At 42.7% G+C, this 17210-nt stretch overlaps 1 protein-coding gene across 9 annotated transcripts in view; it reads right to left on the bottom strand.

Annotated features, from left to right (window-relative positions):
• Positions 1-17210, bottom strand: part of nek1 (NIMA-related kinase 1) — a 168244-nt gene that overhangs the window by 10132 nt on the left and 140902 nt on the right. For all 9 annotated transcript variants that reach the window (XR_005942807.1, XM_041186071.1, XM_041186074.1 and 6 more), the window contains one exon: positions 2125-2258. Coding sequence is in view for 8 of the 9 variants with exons in the window: in XM_041186071.1 (XP_041042005.1) it covers positions 2125-2258 (134 nt within the window). In the remaining variant the exon portion in view is untranslated. The remainder of the gene's footprint in view (positions 1-2124; positions 2259-17210) is intronic.

Here is a 17210-nt window from a genome sequence, read left to right as displayed (position 1 = left end):
AAAAAAAATGTTACAGCTGCCTAACGACAGTGGTCCAGAAACAAAGATACAGAAGGAAGAGTTCAGTGTGCGTCAGAGAGTGAAGACAGAGATTTTCAGCTCTGTGAGAAGATGACAATACAAGGTTATTGGGTCAGTAGCTGACTGAATAGTCAGTTACAAATCTCAGTAAAGTGAAGTGATCACTTTAACAGAGGTGCTACTGGAAGACTGGGTTTACAGTGCATTTGTTTTTGGTGTCTTGGGGACAGATGAGGTGGGTGAAAAACATTGAGTGAATGTTCAGGAGTCCACTGGAAGAAAACCATTTGCAACTGTGCCAGTCAAGCAAGAAGCCTGTGTCAAGCTAATGGTAACTCTTCACTGGTTTATGGCCTGAATTTTTCGGATAGTGAGTTCTTGTTTCCTGCCATCCGAAGAGTCAGTGGGGAACACATCCCTGCCAACTCCGACTGCCCCACAGCTATTTCACACTCGAATGAGCGTCAATTGGCTGCAGGTGGGACTTCCACCGATCGCTCAGGAAGAAGTCTCACCTTAGAAAACCGACGGCCAATCAGATTGGCTGGTAGCTCTTCCGTCCCGGCAGCAGTAGCACTGCTGTCGACAGAAGTAGTAATTCAGTACTGAGCCTAAGTCTGGGGAGTGGAGGCCCAGGTAAGTTCAAGGGGTCCCAGGGCAGGGAGGGTAGGGAAGGCCTTGGGGCAGGGGGCATGAAGGGGCGATCAGCATCTCAGCAGACAGCCCTGATGGGGGAGGTCCAGGGGTGTAAGGGGGGGGGGGGGGGGGGGGGGGGGGGGTGAACCCAGTCAGAAGGGGGCTTCTAATGGAGACGACCCTCACTTCCCACTGAAGATGTAGATTTTTGGCCTTCTCCCTCGCCAGCTCAATCCTCCCGCCAGCCTACAAATTGAGGCTGGGCAGGAAATAGACCTGAAGTGGCCATTAATTGGCCACTTAAGGGCCTCAACTGAGGCAAGGGCAGGCTTCCTTGTCCTTTTCCACCCCAGCTTAAGAGCGCTGAGAGGTCAGGGTGGGCGGGAACCTAGGGGGAACCCTGTCCCTTCAATTTCATGTTCCCCCCCAACCCCACCTAAAACCCCATCTGTGGGGGAGTGTAAAATTCTGCCCTCAGTATCTGAAAAGATATTGTTGGAGTAAAGGAATAGTGGGAATTTGAAGCACCTTGTGTTTGTATTGAGATCTTGCCAACCTTTTTGTCTGGTGTAATATCGTCCGTTTTTTTTCTTGTTCAATAAATGTTTTATTCTTTGTGTTAAAAAGTTCATCAAGAGACTCCTCTGAAATTGTTCAGTAAGTTTCCTCCATAGTTACCGAAAAAAGTTCTGGCCTTTCAAGCCAGGTTTCATTCTGGGATCTAACTTGTCCAGTATTAACGTCAGCTAGGATCGTAACATACCCTTTATGTAAGGAAGTTGCTTTATGACATCAACCCTCAATGACCTAGCTCCACCAGAGGAAATAGATTTTCCTCCATCAACTCTATCAAATCCTTTAATCATCTTAAATGCATTGATCTTCTATACATGAGGGAATGCAAGCCTAGTTTATGAAGCTGGTCCTTAAAGCGTAACTGGTTTAGCACTTGTATCATTCTAATGAATAGAAAACTAGAATACACTGAACAATTTGAGTTTGATCACTTCATGGTCACAGTTTGAGAGGAATCAGGAAAGTGTGACTTTGCTTTCTGTCTTGTGATTCTCAGTACCAATTAATGGCAAATTGTAACAAGGATTTGGCATTCCAAGTTCACCAGAACACCAAGACAGCTAAATATGATTTCATCTCATTGCTTTGGTTTCAATTCTGTCTGGTCAAGTATTGAAGTTTGACCTCAAACGAGTGAGATATTTCCCAGGAGTGAGTAAAATATCCCATCAGTTTCTGATAGGCAGGAACATCAAAAATTTTGCACCGAGGACAGCCAGTGCAAAAGTGAGTTTGTCCAGCTTTGCATGAAAGGACTCAGATTTGAGAGTGGACTCTTCAATTCAACGCAAGTATTCAGAAATGCTCCGAATTTCTCATATCTTCTAAAACACGTCTCAACTTGAACAAAATAATACAAGACTGTATCGACAAACAAAGAAACTTAAGAACCTTGATTTTGTTGTAAGCTTCAATGAAGTTTTCAAAGCCCATCTCTTGCTCTAGTGTCATTCGCAGCTCCTCCAATCTGCTGAAGACGCTGTCAAACTCAGCACTTTCGCCTGCAACATCTTCCTCGCTGTCATCTGCACAAATTGCAAGAACAGAAAACTCTTAGGAACACCATCACAAAACCCAGCCAGTCAAAACTGCTGATCTAAAAACTTTCAGATCAGCTTTTTGATCCTGCACCATTGAAAGTAGCCCAATTATTGCAGATGGCTTAATTTCATGGGGATTATATTACAAAGCTTTGTAAATTTCAGCCATTTGTGTTTTAGCAATTTAGTATGATCCATATGCGTACAGCTGTGAACTCTAGCACTGCTAGGGTATTCTATAGCAAGTCAAAATTCTGAGCTGATTGCTTTTGCTAGGAAAAGAATTGGGTTACCAATAGTAAACATTCAGAATTAAAATAAAAAGTGTTTGGGAGGCTTTTTTGTACACTTCCAATTAAAAAATGATAGATAATTTCAATGAAGTTACAGTAAAGAATAGACTGTAGCTCAATGGTAATTAATGTTCATTATACAGATGATCCCCAACAAGCCATGTTAGAGATGCATTAGCATATGTGACATTAGCATGTGTGACTGCCTAATCCAGGCAGAAGCCTGGTCAGGGCCAGGAAAGCTGCTTCTGTGGCTAAGGCTAACCTTTTTCAGCTGTGACCAACATTTTAAACAGGTAACTTGGCTCCTTTCTTTGGGCAGAGTGTAGTAACTCCAGGAGGAGTATATTATAATCACTGTCAAGAAGAATATAAGTTTAAATCCATACCTAAACAAAGAAACTTAACACAGTAATCAATTCTCCTCTGTTGCAAAACTATCAAACTGCTTATACGGCATCCAGTACTGGATGAGCAGAAATTCCCTCCAATTAAACATTGGGAAGTCATTGTTTTCAGTCACCTCTCCAAACTCTGTTGCCTAACAACCGACTCCATCTCTCTCCCTGGCAAAAGTCTGAGATTGACTCAATCTGTTTGCAACCTTGGGGTCACATTTAATCCTGAGTCAGCTTCTGTTCTCATATTCATACCATCACCGGGGCTTCCTATTTCCAACTCCGTAACATAGCCTGACTTCGCCTCTGTCTCAGCTCATCTACCGCTGAAACCCTCATTCAGATCTTCATTAACTCCAGACTCGGCTTTTCCAAAGCACACTTGGCAGGTCCCCCACATCCTACCCTCAACTTGAGGTCATCCAAAAACCTGCTATCCAGCGTCTCCAATTGCAGCAAGTCGCACTCCCACATTACCCTCAATGATTGCTGATCTACATTGGATCCAGGTCAAGCAATGGCTTGATTTTTAAAATTCGCATCCTTGTTTTCTTTAAAATTCTCAAGTTTGTTTTCAAATCTCTCCATGGCTCTCCCGATCTCTGTAATCTCCTCCAGCCCCACTACCCTCTAAGATGTCCACCATTGGTGGCTGTGCCTTTAGACCTAGGCCCCAAGCTCTAGATTTCCCTTCGCCTCTCTGCCTCACTTTCCTCTTTTAAAACACTCCTCAAAACATACTCTTATGATCAAACTTTTGGTCATCTGACTGAATATCTTATGTGGCTGTGTCATATTTCGTTCTATAATGCTCCTCTGAAGTGCCTTGCAAAGTTTAATGTTAAAGGTTCTACATAAATAAGTCGCTGCCATAGTTCTGAGATCACAACCAGTTTCAGAAATCTACAAGTAGCAACATTACCATTGCTCATAGCATTTGAAACACTTATGTCATATTCTCTCTTACACATTTCTCCAATTAAAGCATGTCAGTCTCTTGTCATAATTTAGAAACTTAATTTTCAACTTTGAATCTGTATTATGTATTCGCAACTAGGATACATAAAGTTAGGCACAAAATTTTAAATGTGGCCCCACTCAAGATCAGTTTTTAAGGTAATCAGCAGAAGAGTGTGAGATGAGAGAGAGAATTTATTTACGCACCAAGTTATGCTGATTTGCAATGCACGGCCTGAAATGGTGGTGGAAGTTGGTTCAATAGTATCTTTCAAAAGGGAGTTGAACACTTGGAAGGCAGAAAATTAGGGAAAGCACAGGGGTGGGGTGGGAATAATTGGATAGCTCTTTTAAAGAGCTGACAAAAGTATGATGGGCCAAATGGTCCTCATGTGCTGTAGAATTCTATGATTTGATGCAATGATAAAGTTGTTTGTTTTGACATAATCAAATGCTCTCAAGGTGCATTCCAGTGCATGATCAACTTTGTTGGCAATAGTTCAATACTATCTGGGGTGGGGGGGGAGGGCAGTGCTGGTGAAAATTCAATCCATATGATTTCCTTTGCCATCTTGCTGCTCCCTGGCTATTTGTTTCATGTCTCTTGCTTCAATATGTAAGAAAGTGATTTTAATTGTTAAAATTCACCTGCCATTTATTTGTGGAGGGACCGTAACTTCCCGCCCAAAGTCAACAGACTTTTGGTCACTCTCCATATTTTCTGTTCCCACCCATGACTGGAAAAAACCAGCCTTAGTTTAGCCACTTAATCAATCAGGATCCCTTTCAGTGCTTGAACTTTGCTTGCACTTGACCAGTTTTGACTTAATTGGTCTACATATCCTGCTTTCAGAAACTCACTCCTTTTTTGAATATTGCAAGAACAATCTTTGTATAGTGAACTTGAAGAATTGTGTAGAATTCTGGCCATTGTATTCTGACATCCTGAGAGAAGGAAGAGGCACTTTGAATTTAGGCTCTGAGCTACAGAGAAAGGCTATGAATGCCAGGAATGAAGGCTAAGAATGTTGGCAGTTCAGAAAATAAGGCTCAGGAGAAATCCAGTTGAGATATTCAAGATCTTCAGGAGTATAATTAACTCTAATAATGTTTGACGTAATCAGAAAATTAAACCAGGATGCACTCCAGCTCAGAAGTGGGTTGGTAAACCGACTGCCTGGGCAGGCAGAGTTAAGATGATGAGAGCAGGGAATTGGATAGATATTTGGCAGAAATAGTTAGTGAAAGGTTACGTTGGTCCTTTTCCAACATTGGGACCAGAGAGATGGATTGCAAGATATCTCTGAACCTATACATTGCTACATGCCTAGCAGGCAGTGCTTAGATACAGTTTCTGTATTTATGCAATTTCAAAATCATACTCACTCACTTCCTTTTGCAGTCGAAAAAAAATGCCACCATCATGACACATACTTTACTCATTTCATATGTGTTATGAATTCCAGTGTGAAATAATTAAATCCAGAATTAGGCAGTGTGTTTGGCAGGATTGCTTTGCAGGACATCAAGAGTGGGACTGGAGTAAGGTGGAAGCCAGACAAAGCACGGACAGGTATTCTTAAATCATCTGGGTTTTCTTCTGGTGCTAGGTTCATATAGCCCCATTTCACAATTTGCCATGGTACGACGTACTATTTATGGGCTAGTCTAGTGCCATAACCACTGCCTCACCATACCCCAGATTCTCACTTGATCTTTATAGGAAAATACTTTGGAGCTAAAGTCTTATGCTTGTTGGTATGTTGTCCTCGGCTGTTATGTGAAACAGAACTATACAATGATTAGTATTCATCCTGTTAAAACCATATCCGCAAGATATTTCTTATAAAATTTGGAAGGACATTGTATTATTTGAACACTTAAGAATTAATCTGGATTTTTTTTAAAAAAAGGTTGCAAGTTCATCTTGGAGTGGAGCAAGCATGCCTTTTCCAAGAAATCATGTCATCAGCTAAATGATCAGCATGGCAAATGTGGAGGAGAGCTATTTGTTTGAACTGCAATCACTTTAACTGATGGAAAAAAAACTGTTTTAAAGGGAAAGGCCTCAGTGATTTACTGGAAATCACCTGATGGAGACGAACTTAATGTTTTCAACTCAGTTGGGAATGAACTGAGAAGGGGAAAAGCTGCCCGGTTTGCCCTCTCCTTGCCTTACTTGTAATAGTGTGGTTATCAGTATCTAACTAGGAACACTCACTTCAAGGGAACTTGGCTGTATTTGGAAACCCAAGAGGCTGGGACAAGAAGCATTGGTCTAACTCCATTTTCCTCTATGCTGAAGCTCTGTTGGTGAGAATCTCCAGATATCTACTAGACCTCACATGAGGGAGCACCAGATTAACAGCATCAAAGCCCTGCGAATTTTATCTTTTTTATATAAAGCCTTTTTCTTTAACTGCCCATCTCTGCGGAGACCCTATTTGTTTGTCCTTTGTGTATGTGTATATGTGCGTGTACACATTTCCAGATTACAAATTGTGTGCTAACCAGTTCTTTTTTAAAAACAAAGTTGCAGGAAGTTTTGTTTTATAATAAATTATAATTCTGAGTTTATTGAAAGAAGCCTGGTTACAGCCTCTTTATTCTGGGCCCAGCAGTAGTGCAGGTAAATAATTGGCTATTCTGGTGAGTGAATTAAACATTTACGCGAATGGTATGACTTGTGGAGTAGTGGAGTTAGATAAACTGTGCACTCCTCCCATCCCAGTCATAACATAAGGTTGGGTCTCTTGCAGAATATTTGAAACACGGGCAATGGGTGATTGGACGCAGAATAATAATAATTGGTAAAGGATAAAAGGACAGATACCAGGCTTCTTAGACAATAGTAAACCAAAATGGCTTTGGAAGTTGCTAAGACGTTTCTAGAGATGAAGATGTAACCCTGGCCAGTTTACATAAAGTAACCAAGTCTAAGCTAGTGGGGTTGGCAGATAAACTGCAGTTAGGATTAACCGTAGGCGGTGAGGAAAACAAACAGTTGAGGTAATAGTACATCATTTAAAATTGGAAGGGGTACAAGAGAGACCATGTTCTCCAGGGGTGAGTCCATTGAGTTAGCTAGGATTCAGCTGCAAACGAAGCAGCTTAAACACGAAAAGTAAACTTCAATTAAAAAGAAAAGAAAAAGAGCAGAGGAAATGGGAATGAAAAAACTTGAACTTGACCTCCAGAGAGAGAGAGAGAGAAATTAGCAAGGAGGGAAAAGAGAGAAGGAACAAGAAAGGGAATACCAGCTTAAAAGGCTGGAATTATAAAATGGGGCCTCAGATGCTGGGGGAAATTATGATAAAAAAACAGGCTCAACCCAAAGCCCAGTGGAGAGATGTTTAAATTTGTACGAACCCTTCCAAAGTTTGAGAAAAGGGATGTAGAAGCATTCGTTATTTTGTTTGAGAAGGTATCTAAGCAAATGAAGTGGCCAAAAGAAATGTGGACATTACTCCTACAGAGTAAGTTGGTGGATAGAGCCCATGGAGTTTGAGGTTTCTGTGGATTATGATGCAGTTAAAAAAAAAGCTATTCTTAGTACACATGATTGGGTCCCTGAAGCATTCAGGCAGAAATTTCAAAACACAAGGAAACAGTCTGGTCAGACCTATATTGAGTTTGAGAGGGTAAAGCAAAGTAATTTTGACCATTTGGTACTGCCATTAAAGGTAGATGCAACACATGAAGCTCTTAAGGAAATAATTCTCCTGGGAGAATTTAAAAATTCATTTCCTCCAGTAGTTAGAACGCAAAATGAAGATCAAAGGGTTGCAACAGCTAGACAGGCAGCGGAGATGGCTGACAATTATGAACTGGTTCATAAATCCAAACCTTCTTTCCCTCACCCCCACAAACCTAAGGATAGAAAGAAGGAAGATGAAAGAAAGGCAAGTAGCCAGGGAAGAGAAGTGACAGCTGGGAATGTCCCGGAAATTCCTACACAGACCAGAAAGGAAGCTGCGGAGGGTGGAAGTGATATTCGAAGGCCTAAGTGTTTCCATTCTAACAAGGTGGGACACGTTCATGTAGGTTGCTGGAAGTTGCACAGGAAATCCATGGAACTTATTGGGGTATGCAAGGGATTTTCAGGAAAAGGAGCCCTGACTAAAAATACAACACATCAAGTAATAGCGTTAACTACAGCTCTGAAACCATGTGTGAACACTGCTGAGAGTTCAGGAAAGTTGAATACAAGTTATAACACATGGGTGTTATAAAGATTTTTGTCGAGTAAAAGTAACTTTATCGCTCAAATGAGGCAGCTAAATCTATAGTTATAATAAGGGATATGGGAGCCATTCAAACACTTTTGCTGGGGAAAGGCATAACCTTTCCCCAAGAAAGCGCATCAAAAGCCAAAGTTTTAACAAATGGTGTTGGAGGGGAGTATATACCTGTACCTTTGTACCAGGTGCACTTGGATTGTGGTCTAATGTCTGGGACAGTGACGGTAGGGATTGTCCAGAAGTTACCCGTAGATGGAGTCAACTCACTCCTGGGAAATGATTTAGCCAGAGCGAAGGCAATAGCTTCTTCCAAATTATGGAAAGCCCAAGAGAGATTAAAGAGACGGAGCAGTTACAGGAAAAGGTACCAGGAGCTTTTCCTTCGTGTGTGATGACCCAAGCAATGGCTAAGCAAAATTCATCATCGGAGGTCAAAATAATACAACAGATGGATGTTTGGTTAGCTGAAACTTTAAGGACTTAGAAAGAGATGTTTAGTAAATATAAACATATGAAATAGTAGAAATAGGCCAATTGGCCTCTTGAGCCTGCTCCGGCATTCAATAAGATCATGCTTATCTGTTTGTATTTCTAATTCCACATTCCCATCTACCCCAATAACCTTCAATTCCCTTGCCTAACACAAATCTATCTATGTCCACTTTAAAGATATTCAATGACCTCGCCTCCAGCGCCTTCTGAGGCAGCAAGTTTTAAAATCTTCTTTCGTTGAGGCTCACAAGCCGATCCGGAGTTAAGTAAGATAGCACAATCAGCCCAAACTGAAGCTGGGGCGAAGGGAGTTCCAGAATATTGTACTAAAAATGGGCAACTAATGAGGAAGTGGAGAGTTCATCACAGACCTGAAAATGAAGAGTGGGCGGTTTTTCATCAGGTAGTGGTACCGCCCAAATATCGTAGAGATACTATGGATAGCACATGAAATTCCAAGGCAGGACATGTAGGCATATGGAAAACTCAAGCACAGATAAACCAATAATTTTACTGGCCAGGTCTTCACAAGGACGTGGTGCAGTTTTGTAAAACATGCCATACATACCAGATGGCAGGAAAACCATAACCTATAATCATATCGGCACCCTTAATTCCCTTACCAGTTTTTGAGGAACCATTCAGGAGGGTGTTAAGTAGACTGTGTGGGACCGTTACCAACAATGAAAGCATGACACCAGTATATCCTTACTATTATGGGTCTGAAACTAGATTTCCAGAGGTCATCCCTTTAAGGACAATTACAGCTAGTGATGGGGAAGTTAACCCTTTTTTTTTAAACTTGTTATGGATTACAAACCAGGGCTCCAATTTATATCAAAAATTTTTCAAAAGTTGGATTTAAGCAGTCAAAATCCACAGCATATCATCCACAGGCACAGGGAGCTTTGGAGAAGTACCACCAAACCTTCAAAACAATTAGAACATATCGTCATGAACATCCCCATGATTGGGACAAAGGACTGGACTTTCTTTTATTTGCTACTGAGAATCACTAAGTGAATCTACTGGTTTTAGTCCTTGCAAATTAATTTATGGACATGAGATGAGGTCCTCTAAAATTAATCAAGGAAAAGTTTTTTGGAGAGAACGACGAATCCTCTATGTTAGATTATGTGTCTGTGTTTCAAGAACGGCTCACGGGAGCCTGCAAAGTGGCTCAAGAACATCTTAAGGTTTCTCAAACAAAGAAGAAGGAATGGGCAGATAAGCAAGCTGTGACCTGAACATTACAAACAGGGAATGAAGTATTAGTGTTAGAGTTTACAGGGGGAACCTCTGAAAACATGGTTCATACAAAGTAATTAAGAGTAAATGATTTGATAGATACCCCATACTGCAGGAAAAAGAACTGGCTGTGTCATATCCATATGTTAAAACAAAATCATCATAGGGCAGAGGGTAAGGAGGAACAGGTATGTCAGGTTGTAAGCACAGCGGAGGACAAAAGAGGCAACGAGAGAGAGTTCTTGAATGAGTGAGTAAATTATCTAGGGCATATCATAGGGCAGGGGCAAGTATTGCCAAGAACAGTGAAAGTACAAGCTTTGGTGGAATTCCTAGACCTAAACAGGAAGTCATGAGATTTTTTTAGTGACATGCGGCTTGTATCCTAAATTTGTGCCAAACTTCATCACAATAGCTGCTCCACTAATGGATTTATTGCAAAAGGCAGCGAAGATGGCATGGTCAAAAGAATGCCAGACAGCTTTTGATAAGCTGAAGGCTATCCTAACTAATGAACTAATTAGCTGTCCCTAATTTTGTTAAACCCTTCAAGGTGGCAATAGACGCGAGTGACTGGGGGGTGGCTGTGGTCTTATTGCAGGAAGATGAATTAGGCATAGAGAAGCCAGTGAGGTACTTTTCTAAAAAAATAAATTGGCATCAAAAGAGATACTCTATGGTAGAAAAGGAAACCCTGTGATTTTTACTTGCTCTTAAACATTTTGAGGGATATATCCATCTTGGCTGTAAAGAAACACTAGTATATCCTGACAATAACGGAAAAATTTAAGGCTCAATGACAAACTATGCCGATGGAGCTTGCTAATATAGCCTTATAATGTAAAGATTGTTCATATTGCCAGGAAGAACCATATAATTGCTGATGCATTATCAAGAATGTGATTTTTGTAGAATTATTTGGAAATCAAGAAAATCAAAGAAAATTGTACAGATTCTGTATAAGGAGTGAATATATTTGTATACCGTATATGTTTTCCCTGTACACTTTGTAATGAAACGCATTTGGAAATGGCATTTTATCTCTTAAGGGCAGGGGCATGTTAGGGCCATACCCACAAGAACTACATGTTCTTTTAAAATCTGGAAGGACATTGCATTATTTGGACACTTGGGAATTGACCTGGAATTTTATTTTTTTTAAAAAGGTCATAAGGTCATCTTGGACTGGACCAAGAATGCCTTTTCCAAGAAATCGCATGATGTCAGCTAAAATGGCCAGCATTTATTGTGGAGGAAAACTATTTGTTTATCTGAACTGCAATCACTTTAAAACAGTTTTTTTCCCCCCATCAATTAAAGGCAAAGGCCTCAGTGACTTACTGGAAATCACCTGATGGAGATGAACTTTATGTTTTGAACTCAGTTGGGAATGAAACGAGATGGAGAAAAGCTGTCCAGCTCACCCTCTCCTTGCCTTGCTTGAAATGCAGTGTGGTCATCAGTATCCAGCTAGGAATCCTCACTTCAGGGTAACTTGTCTGTATTTGGAAACCCGAGATGTGAAGGATTGATCTGGCTCCATTTTCCTCCAAGCTGAAACTCCATTGGGGAGAACCTCCAGATATCTACTGGGACTAGCAACCCATCCTTGCATGAGGGAGCACCAGAGCGACCCTGCAAACTTTATCCTTTTTATAAAGTTTTTCTTCAACCACACATCTCTGCAGAGACCCTATTTGTTTGTCCTCTGTTTGTGCGTACATATGCGCACGTTGGGGAATTTTAAAAGGGATAGATGGTTATGTTTCCAGATTACAAATTGTGTGTTAACCAGTTCTTGCAACATGTTTCCAAAAAAGAATAATAATAAACCAATCATTCTGATTTATTGAAAGAAGCCTGGTTAAAGTCTCTTTTATTCTGGGTCTAACAGTAGCGAAGGTAAATAATTGGCCATTTTGGTAAGTCAATTAAGCATTTATGCCAATGGGATGACCTGTGGTGTAGTGGGGCTAGATAAACTGTGCACACACCCAATCTGGGTCATAACAATCCAAATTACTTTCAGATGAGTCACAGCAAGCTCCATCTTCCCATTTAGATGGCATTATTCTCAGAACAACAGGGAGTTTTCCCTACATCCAAGCCAGCAGACACCCAGAACTATAAGACGTAGGAGTAGAAGTAGACCATTCAGCCCATCGAGTCTGCTCTGCCATTCAATGAGATCATGGCTGATCTAGTAAACCTCAACTCTGCTTTCCAGCCTTTTCCCCAAAACCCTCGATTCCTTTACCTTTTTTATTCATTCACGGGATATGGGCTTTTCTGGTGGGGACAGCATTTATTGCCCTCCCTAGTTGCCCTTGTGAAGGTAGTGGTGAGCTGCCTTCTTGAACCACTGGAGTCCATGTGGTGTCGATACATCAAAAGTGCTGTTAGGAAGGGAGTTCCAGGATTTTGACCCGGTGACAGTGAAGGAACAGCGATATATTTCCAAGTCAGGATGGTGAGTGCTTGGAGGGGAACTTCCAGGTAGTGATGTTCCATGTACCTGTTACTCTTGTCCTTCTAGATGGTAGTGGTCGTGGGTTTGAAACGTGCTGTTGAAGGTGAATTCCTGCAGTGCATCTTACAGATAATACACACTGCTGCTACTGTGCATCGGTGGTGGAGGGAGTGAATGTTTGTGGACGTGGTGCCAATCAATCAGACTGCTTTATCCTGGACGGTGTCAAGCTTCTTGAGCGTTGTGGGAGCTGCACTCATCCAGGCAAGTGGGGAGTACTCCATCACACTCCTGACTTGTGCCTTGTTGTTTGTGGACAGGTTTTGGGGAGTCAGGAGAAGAGTTACTCGTAGCAGGATTCTGAGCCTCTGGCCGGCTCTTGTAGCCACAGTATTGCCCAGGATGTTGATAGTGGGGGTTTCAGTGATGGTAATGCCATTGAACATCAAGGGGTGATGGTTAGATTCTCTCTTGTTGGAGATGGTCATTGCCTGACACTTGTGTGACGCAAATGTTACTTGCCACTTGGTCACACCAAGCCTGGATATTGCCCAGGTCATGTTGCATTTGGACAATGACTATTTCAGTACCTGAGGAGTCACGAATGATACTGAACACAGTGAACATCCCCACTTCTGACATTATGATGGAAGGAAGGTCGTTGATGAAGCAGCTGAAGATGTTGGGGCCAAGGACACTAACCTGAGGAACTCCTGCGGTGATGTCCTGGAGCTGAGATGACTTATCTCCAACAACCACAACCATCTTCCTTTACGCTAGGTATGTCTCCAACCAACAGTGAGTTCCCCCCCACCCCCTCCACCCCCGATTCCCATTGATTCCAGTTTTGCGAGGGCTACTTGATGCCACACTGTCGAATGTGGCCTTGATGTCAAGGGTAGTCTGCTTAAACAACCTCTCAGCATCTACCCTGTCAAGCCCCTTAAGAATCTTGTGTGTTTCAATAAGGTCACCTCTCGTTCTTCTAAACTACAATGAGTACAGGTCCAATCTACTCAACCTCTCCTCACTGGAAAATTCCTCCATAACTCAGGGTCAACCTAGTGAAACTCGGGAACTATTATAAAAAACTGATTAACTTGTCATTTTTTTTGCTGTTCATAGGACCTCGTGGCTTGCAATCTGGCTGTCACATTTGCCAATATAACGAGTGCACTCCCCAGAATATAATCCGTTGGTTCTAAATAAAAAACATTTTGGGAAGTCCAAAGGACAGGATGAGAAGCTAAGTAAATTCATGTTCTTTCTTTATCACTAACCAGTTTGAGAGAACTGATGTAAAATACATTTTATATAGCAACTAACCCCAATTCTCCACCTCACCTATTTAGAATCACTTAATCATTACTGTTTCACTTACACCATTCCTTTCCAGTTACTGCTCCTTGGCCTGCTTCACACCTGGGTTTCTGGGATACCAATGTCACTTCCAGCAAGTTTCCTTCCAACTGTTCTGGAGTTGCAGGATAATAGCAGCTGCCAGTTTGCTAATTTGACAGTCTATTTAATATTAATAGTGCTGCCATTCCTAATGACAGGTCCAAATTTGTATCCATTGGACCTACTGCTCAACATGACCAGACAGCCTTGCTCAAAAGTAAGCTTTAAAAAAAAAACACATGCTGATATATATGACATGGTTTATCCTCACAGTTGGCTACGTCTGCGTATGTATGGGCCAAGACACGCAAAAGCGATGTCCCTTTATGCCTCATCTTTACTATGACCGGTTCTGCACAACATGAATTGGCCAAATGGTTGGGTGAATTGTTACAACCAGTTCTGACCAACTTTGCCACATGCACGATGAAGGACTCCTTTGCATTTGCAAAGACCATATAGGACTTGCATATCAATAGCAATGCTGTCTCCATGTGCTCATTTGACATTGCTAGCCTACTCACCAATCTTCCACTTAAGTAAGCCATAGATATTTGTGCTGCAGCACTACGCAATGGCGAACTAGGCCCACCGCCACTGCATGAATCAGCACTCACTGAACCTATGAATTTGGCAACACGCATAATTGAGCTCAGTTTTAATGACACCATTTATGCCCAAATAGATGGTGTTGCCATGGGATCCCCTTTAGGCCCAAGCTCTCACAAACATCTTTCTTGGGTTCCATGAGAAAAGTGTCTTCGATAGAATAACACCTAACCTTCTACCACTTGTATATTTCCGATATGTGGACGATATGCTTGCTCTATTTAAATCTGCAGCTGCATGTAATAATTTCCTTACATGTCTTAATAGGCTCCATCCTGTGCTCAAATTCACCTTGAAATGGAGCAGTCAAATGAACTCCACTTCCTAGACGTACTAATTAAGAAATCTGCCAGGGGATTCTCCATCATGATCTACCAAAAGCCTACCTTCACTGGTCAATTACCCTTCCATATGCTATAAGACTGGTCTCATCAGCAACCTTGTAAGTAGGGCCCATGCCACTTGCTCATGATGCAAGCTTGATGCTGAAGTAGGATGCATCAAAGGCATCCTGCAGGATGACGGCTACCCTGATCAGGTCATTTTGCGTCATCACCTTCGGCCCTGAAAAGTGCCCAATCTACCTCAGATTACCCTGGAAAGGCAAGATATCTCAAAAATTTGAGCAACAGGTGAAGCTAGCTGTTTTACGCTACTACTACACGGTAGCAACATGAATTGTATTCGCCACTAACAGGATGCTGTCGTCAAGCCAAAAGGTCATTCTGCCTATCACACAAATGAGTAACATGGTACTTGGTATTTGAATTTCAGTGCCAGTATGATGCTAGGCATAAATATAAAAACAAAATACTGCGGATGCTGGAAATCTGAAACAAAAACAAAAGTACCTGGAAAAATTCAGCAGGCCTGACAGCATCTGCGGAGAGGGATACAGTTGACGTTTTGAGTCCGTATGACTCTTCGTCAGAACTAAGGAAATAGAGAAATGAGGTGAAATATAAGCTGGTAGAGGGGGGTGGGACAAGTAGAACTGGATAGAGAGCCAGTAATAGGTGGAGGCAAAGAAGAGAATGCCAAAGATGTCATAGACAAAAGGGTGTTGACGGTGGTGATATTATCTAAGGAATGTGCTAACGGGGACATTAAGGGTAGTAAGCAGGACAAGCTCGTGAAAGATGGCCCTAGTGGGGGTGGGGTGGGGTGGGGGAAGGGATCGAAATGGGCTAAAAGGTGGAGATAAAACAATAGACCGAAATAAATTTAAAAATAGGTGGGAAAAGAAAATATATTTTTTTAAATGATAAATTATTGGAAAAAGGGGGATCGGAAAGGGGGTGGGGATGGAGGAGAGAGTTCACAATCTGAAATTGTTGAACTCAGTATTAAGTCCGGAAGGCTGTAAAGTGCCTAGTCGGAAGATGAGGTGCTGTTCTTCCAGTTTACATTGAGCTTCACTGGAACACTGCAGCAGACCAAGGACGGACATGTGGGCATGAGGGTAGGGTGGTGTGTTGAAATGGCAAGCGACAGAGAGGTCTGGGTCATGCTTGCGGACAGACCGAAGGTGTTCCACAAAGCAGTCACCCAGTCTGCATTTGGTCTTTCCAATATAGAGGAAACCGCATTGGGAGCAGTGAATGCAGCAGACTAAATTGAGGTGAAGGGGTGGGGGCGGGGGGGGGGGGAGGTGGAAGTAAAGGGGCAGGTATTGCAACTTCTGAGGCTGCATGGGAAGGTGCCATGGGAGGGGGTTGAGGTGTATGGGGTGATGGAAGAGTGGACCAGGGTGCCCCGGAGGGAACGATCCCTGCGGAAAGCCACTAGGGGGAGTGAAGGGAAGATGTGTTTGGTGGTGGCATCATGCTGGAAATGGCGGAGGATGATCCTTTGAACACGGAGGCTGGTGGGGTGATAAGTGAGGACAAGGGGGACCCTATCATGGTTCTGGGAGGGAGAAGGGCCAGACAGGGTTGAGGGGCCTGTCAACCACCGTGGGTGGAAAACCTCGGTTAAGGAAGAAGGAAGACATGTCAGAGGAACTATTTTGGAAAGTGGCATCATCACAATAGATGCGACGGAGGCGAAGGAACTGAGAGAATGGGATGGAGTCCTTACAGGAAGCGGGGTGTGAGGAGCTGTAGTCAAGGTAGCTGTGGGAGTCGGTAGGCTTGTAATGAATATTGGTGGACAGTCCATTGCCAGAAATTGAGACAGAGAGGTCAAGGAAGGGAAGGGAAGTGCCAGTGATGGACCACGTGAAAATGATGGAGGGGTGGAAATTGGAAGTAAAATTAATAAAATTTTTCTAGATCCAGACGAGAACATGAAGCGGCACCAAAGCAGTCATCGATGTACCAGAGAAAGAGTTGTGGGAGGGGGCCTGAGTAGGACTGAAACAAGGAATGTTCCACATACCCCATAAAGAGACAGGCATAACTGGGGCCCATGTGGGTACCCATAGCCACACCTTTTATTTGGAGGAAGTGAGACGAGTTTAAGGAGAAATTGTTCAGTGAGAGAACAAGTTCAGCCAGACGGAGGAGAGTAGCGGTGGATGGGGATTGTTCGGGCCTCTGTTCGAGGAAGAAGCAGAGAGCCCTCAGGCCATCCTGGGGGGGATAGAGGTGTAGAGGGATTGGACGTCCATGGTGAAGAGGCGGCGGTTGGGGCCAGGGAACTGGAAATTTTTGATATGATGAGAGGAATCACGGATGTAGGTGGGAAGAGACTGCACAAGGGGAGAGAGGATGGAGTCAAGATAGCACGAAATGAGTTCCGTGGGGCAAGAACAGGCTGACACAATCGATCTGACGGGAGAGTCCTGTTTGTGGATTTTGGGTAGGAGGTAGAAGTGGGCTGTCCAA

This window comes from Carcharodon carcharias, chromosome 4, assembly GCF_017639515.1.
Source record: "Carcharodon carcharias isolate sCarCar2 chromosome 4, sCarCar2.pri, whole genome shotgun sequence".
In the NCBI taxonomy this organism is placed as follows: domain Eukaryota; kingdom Metazoa; phylum Chordata; class Chondrichthyes; order Lamniformes; family Lamnidae; genus Carcharodon; species Carcharodon carcharias.
The sequence above is the reverse complement of the archived record's forward strand: the minus strand, read 5'-3'. Positions and strand labels throughout refer to the sequence as shown.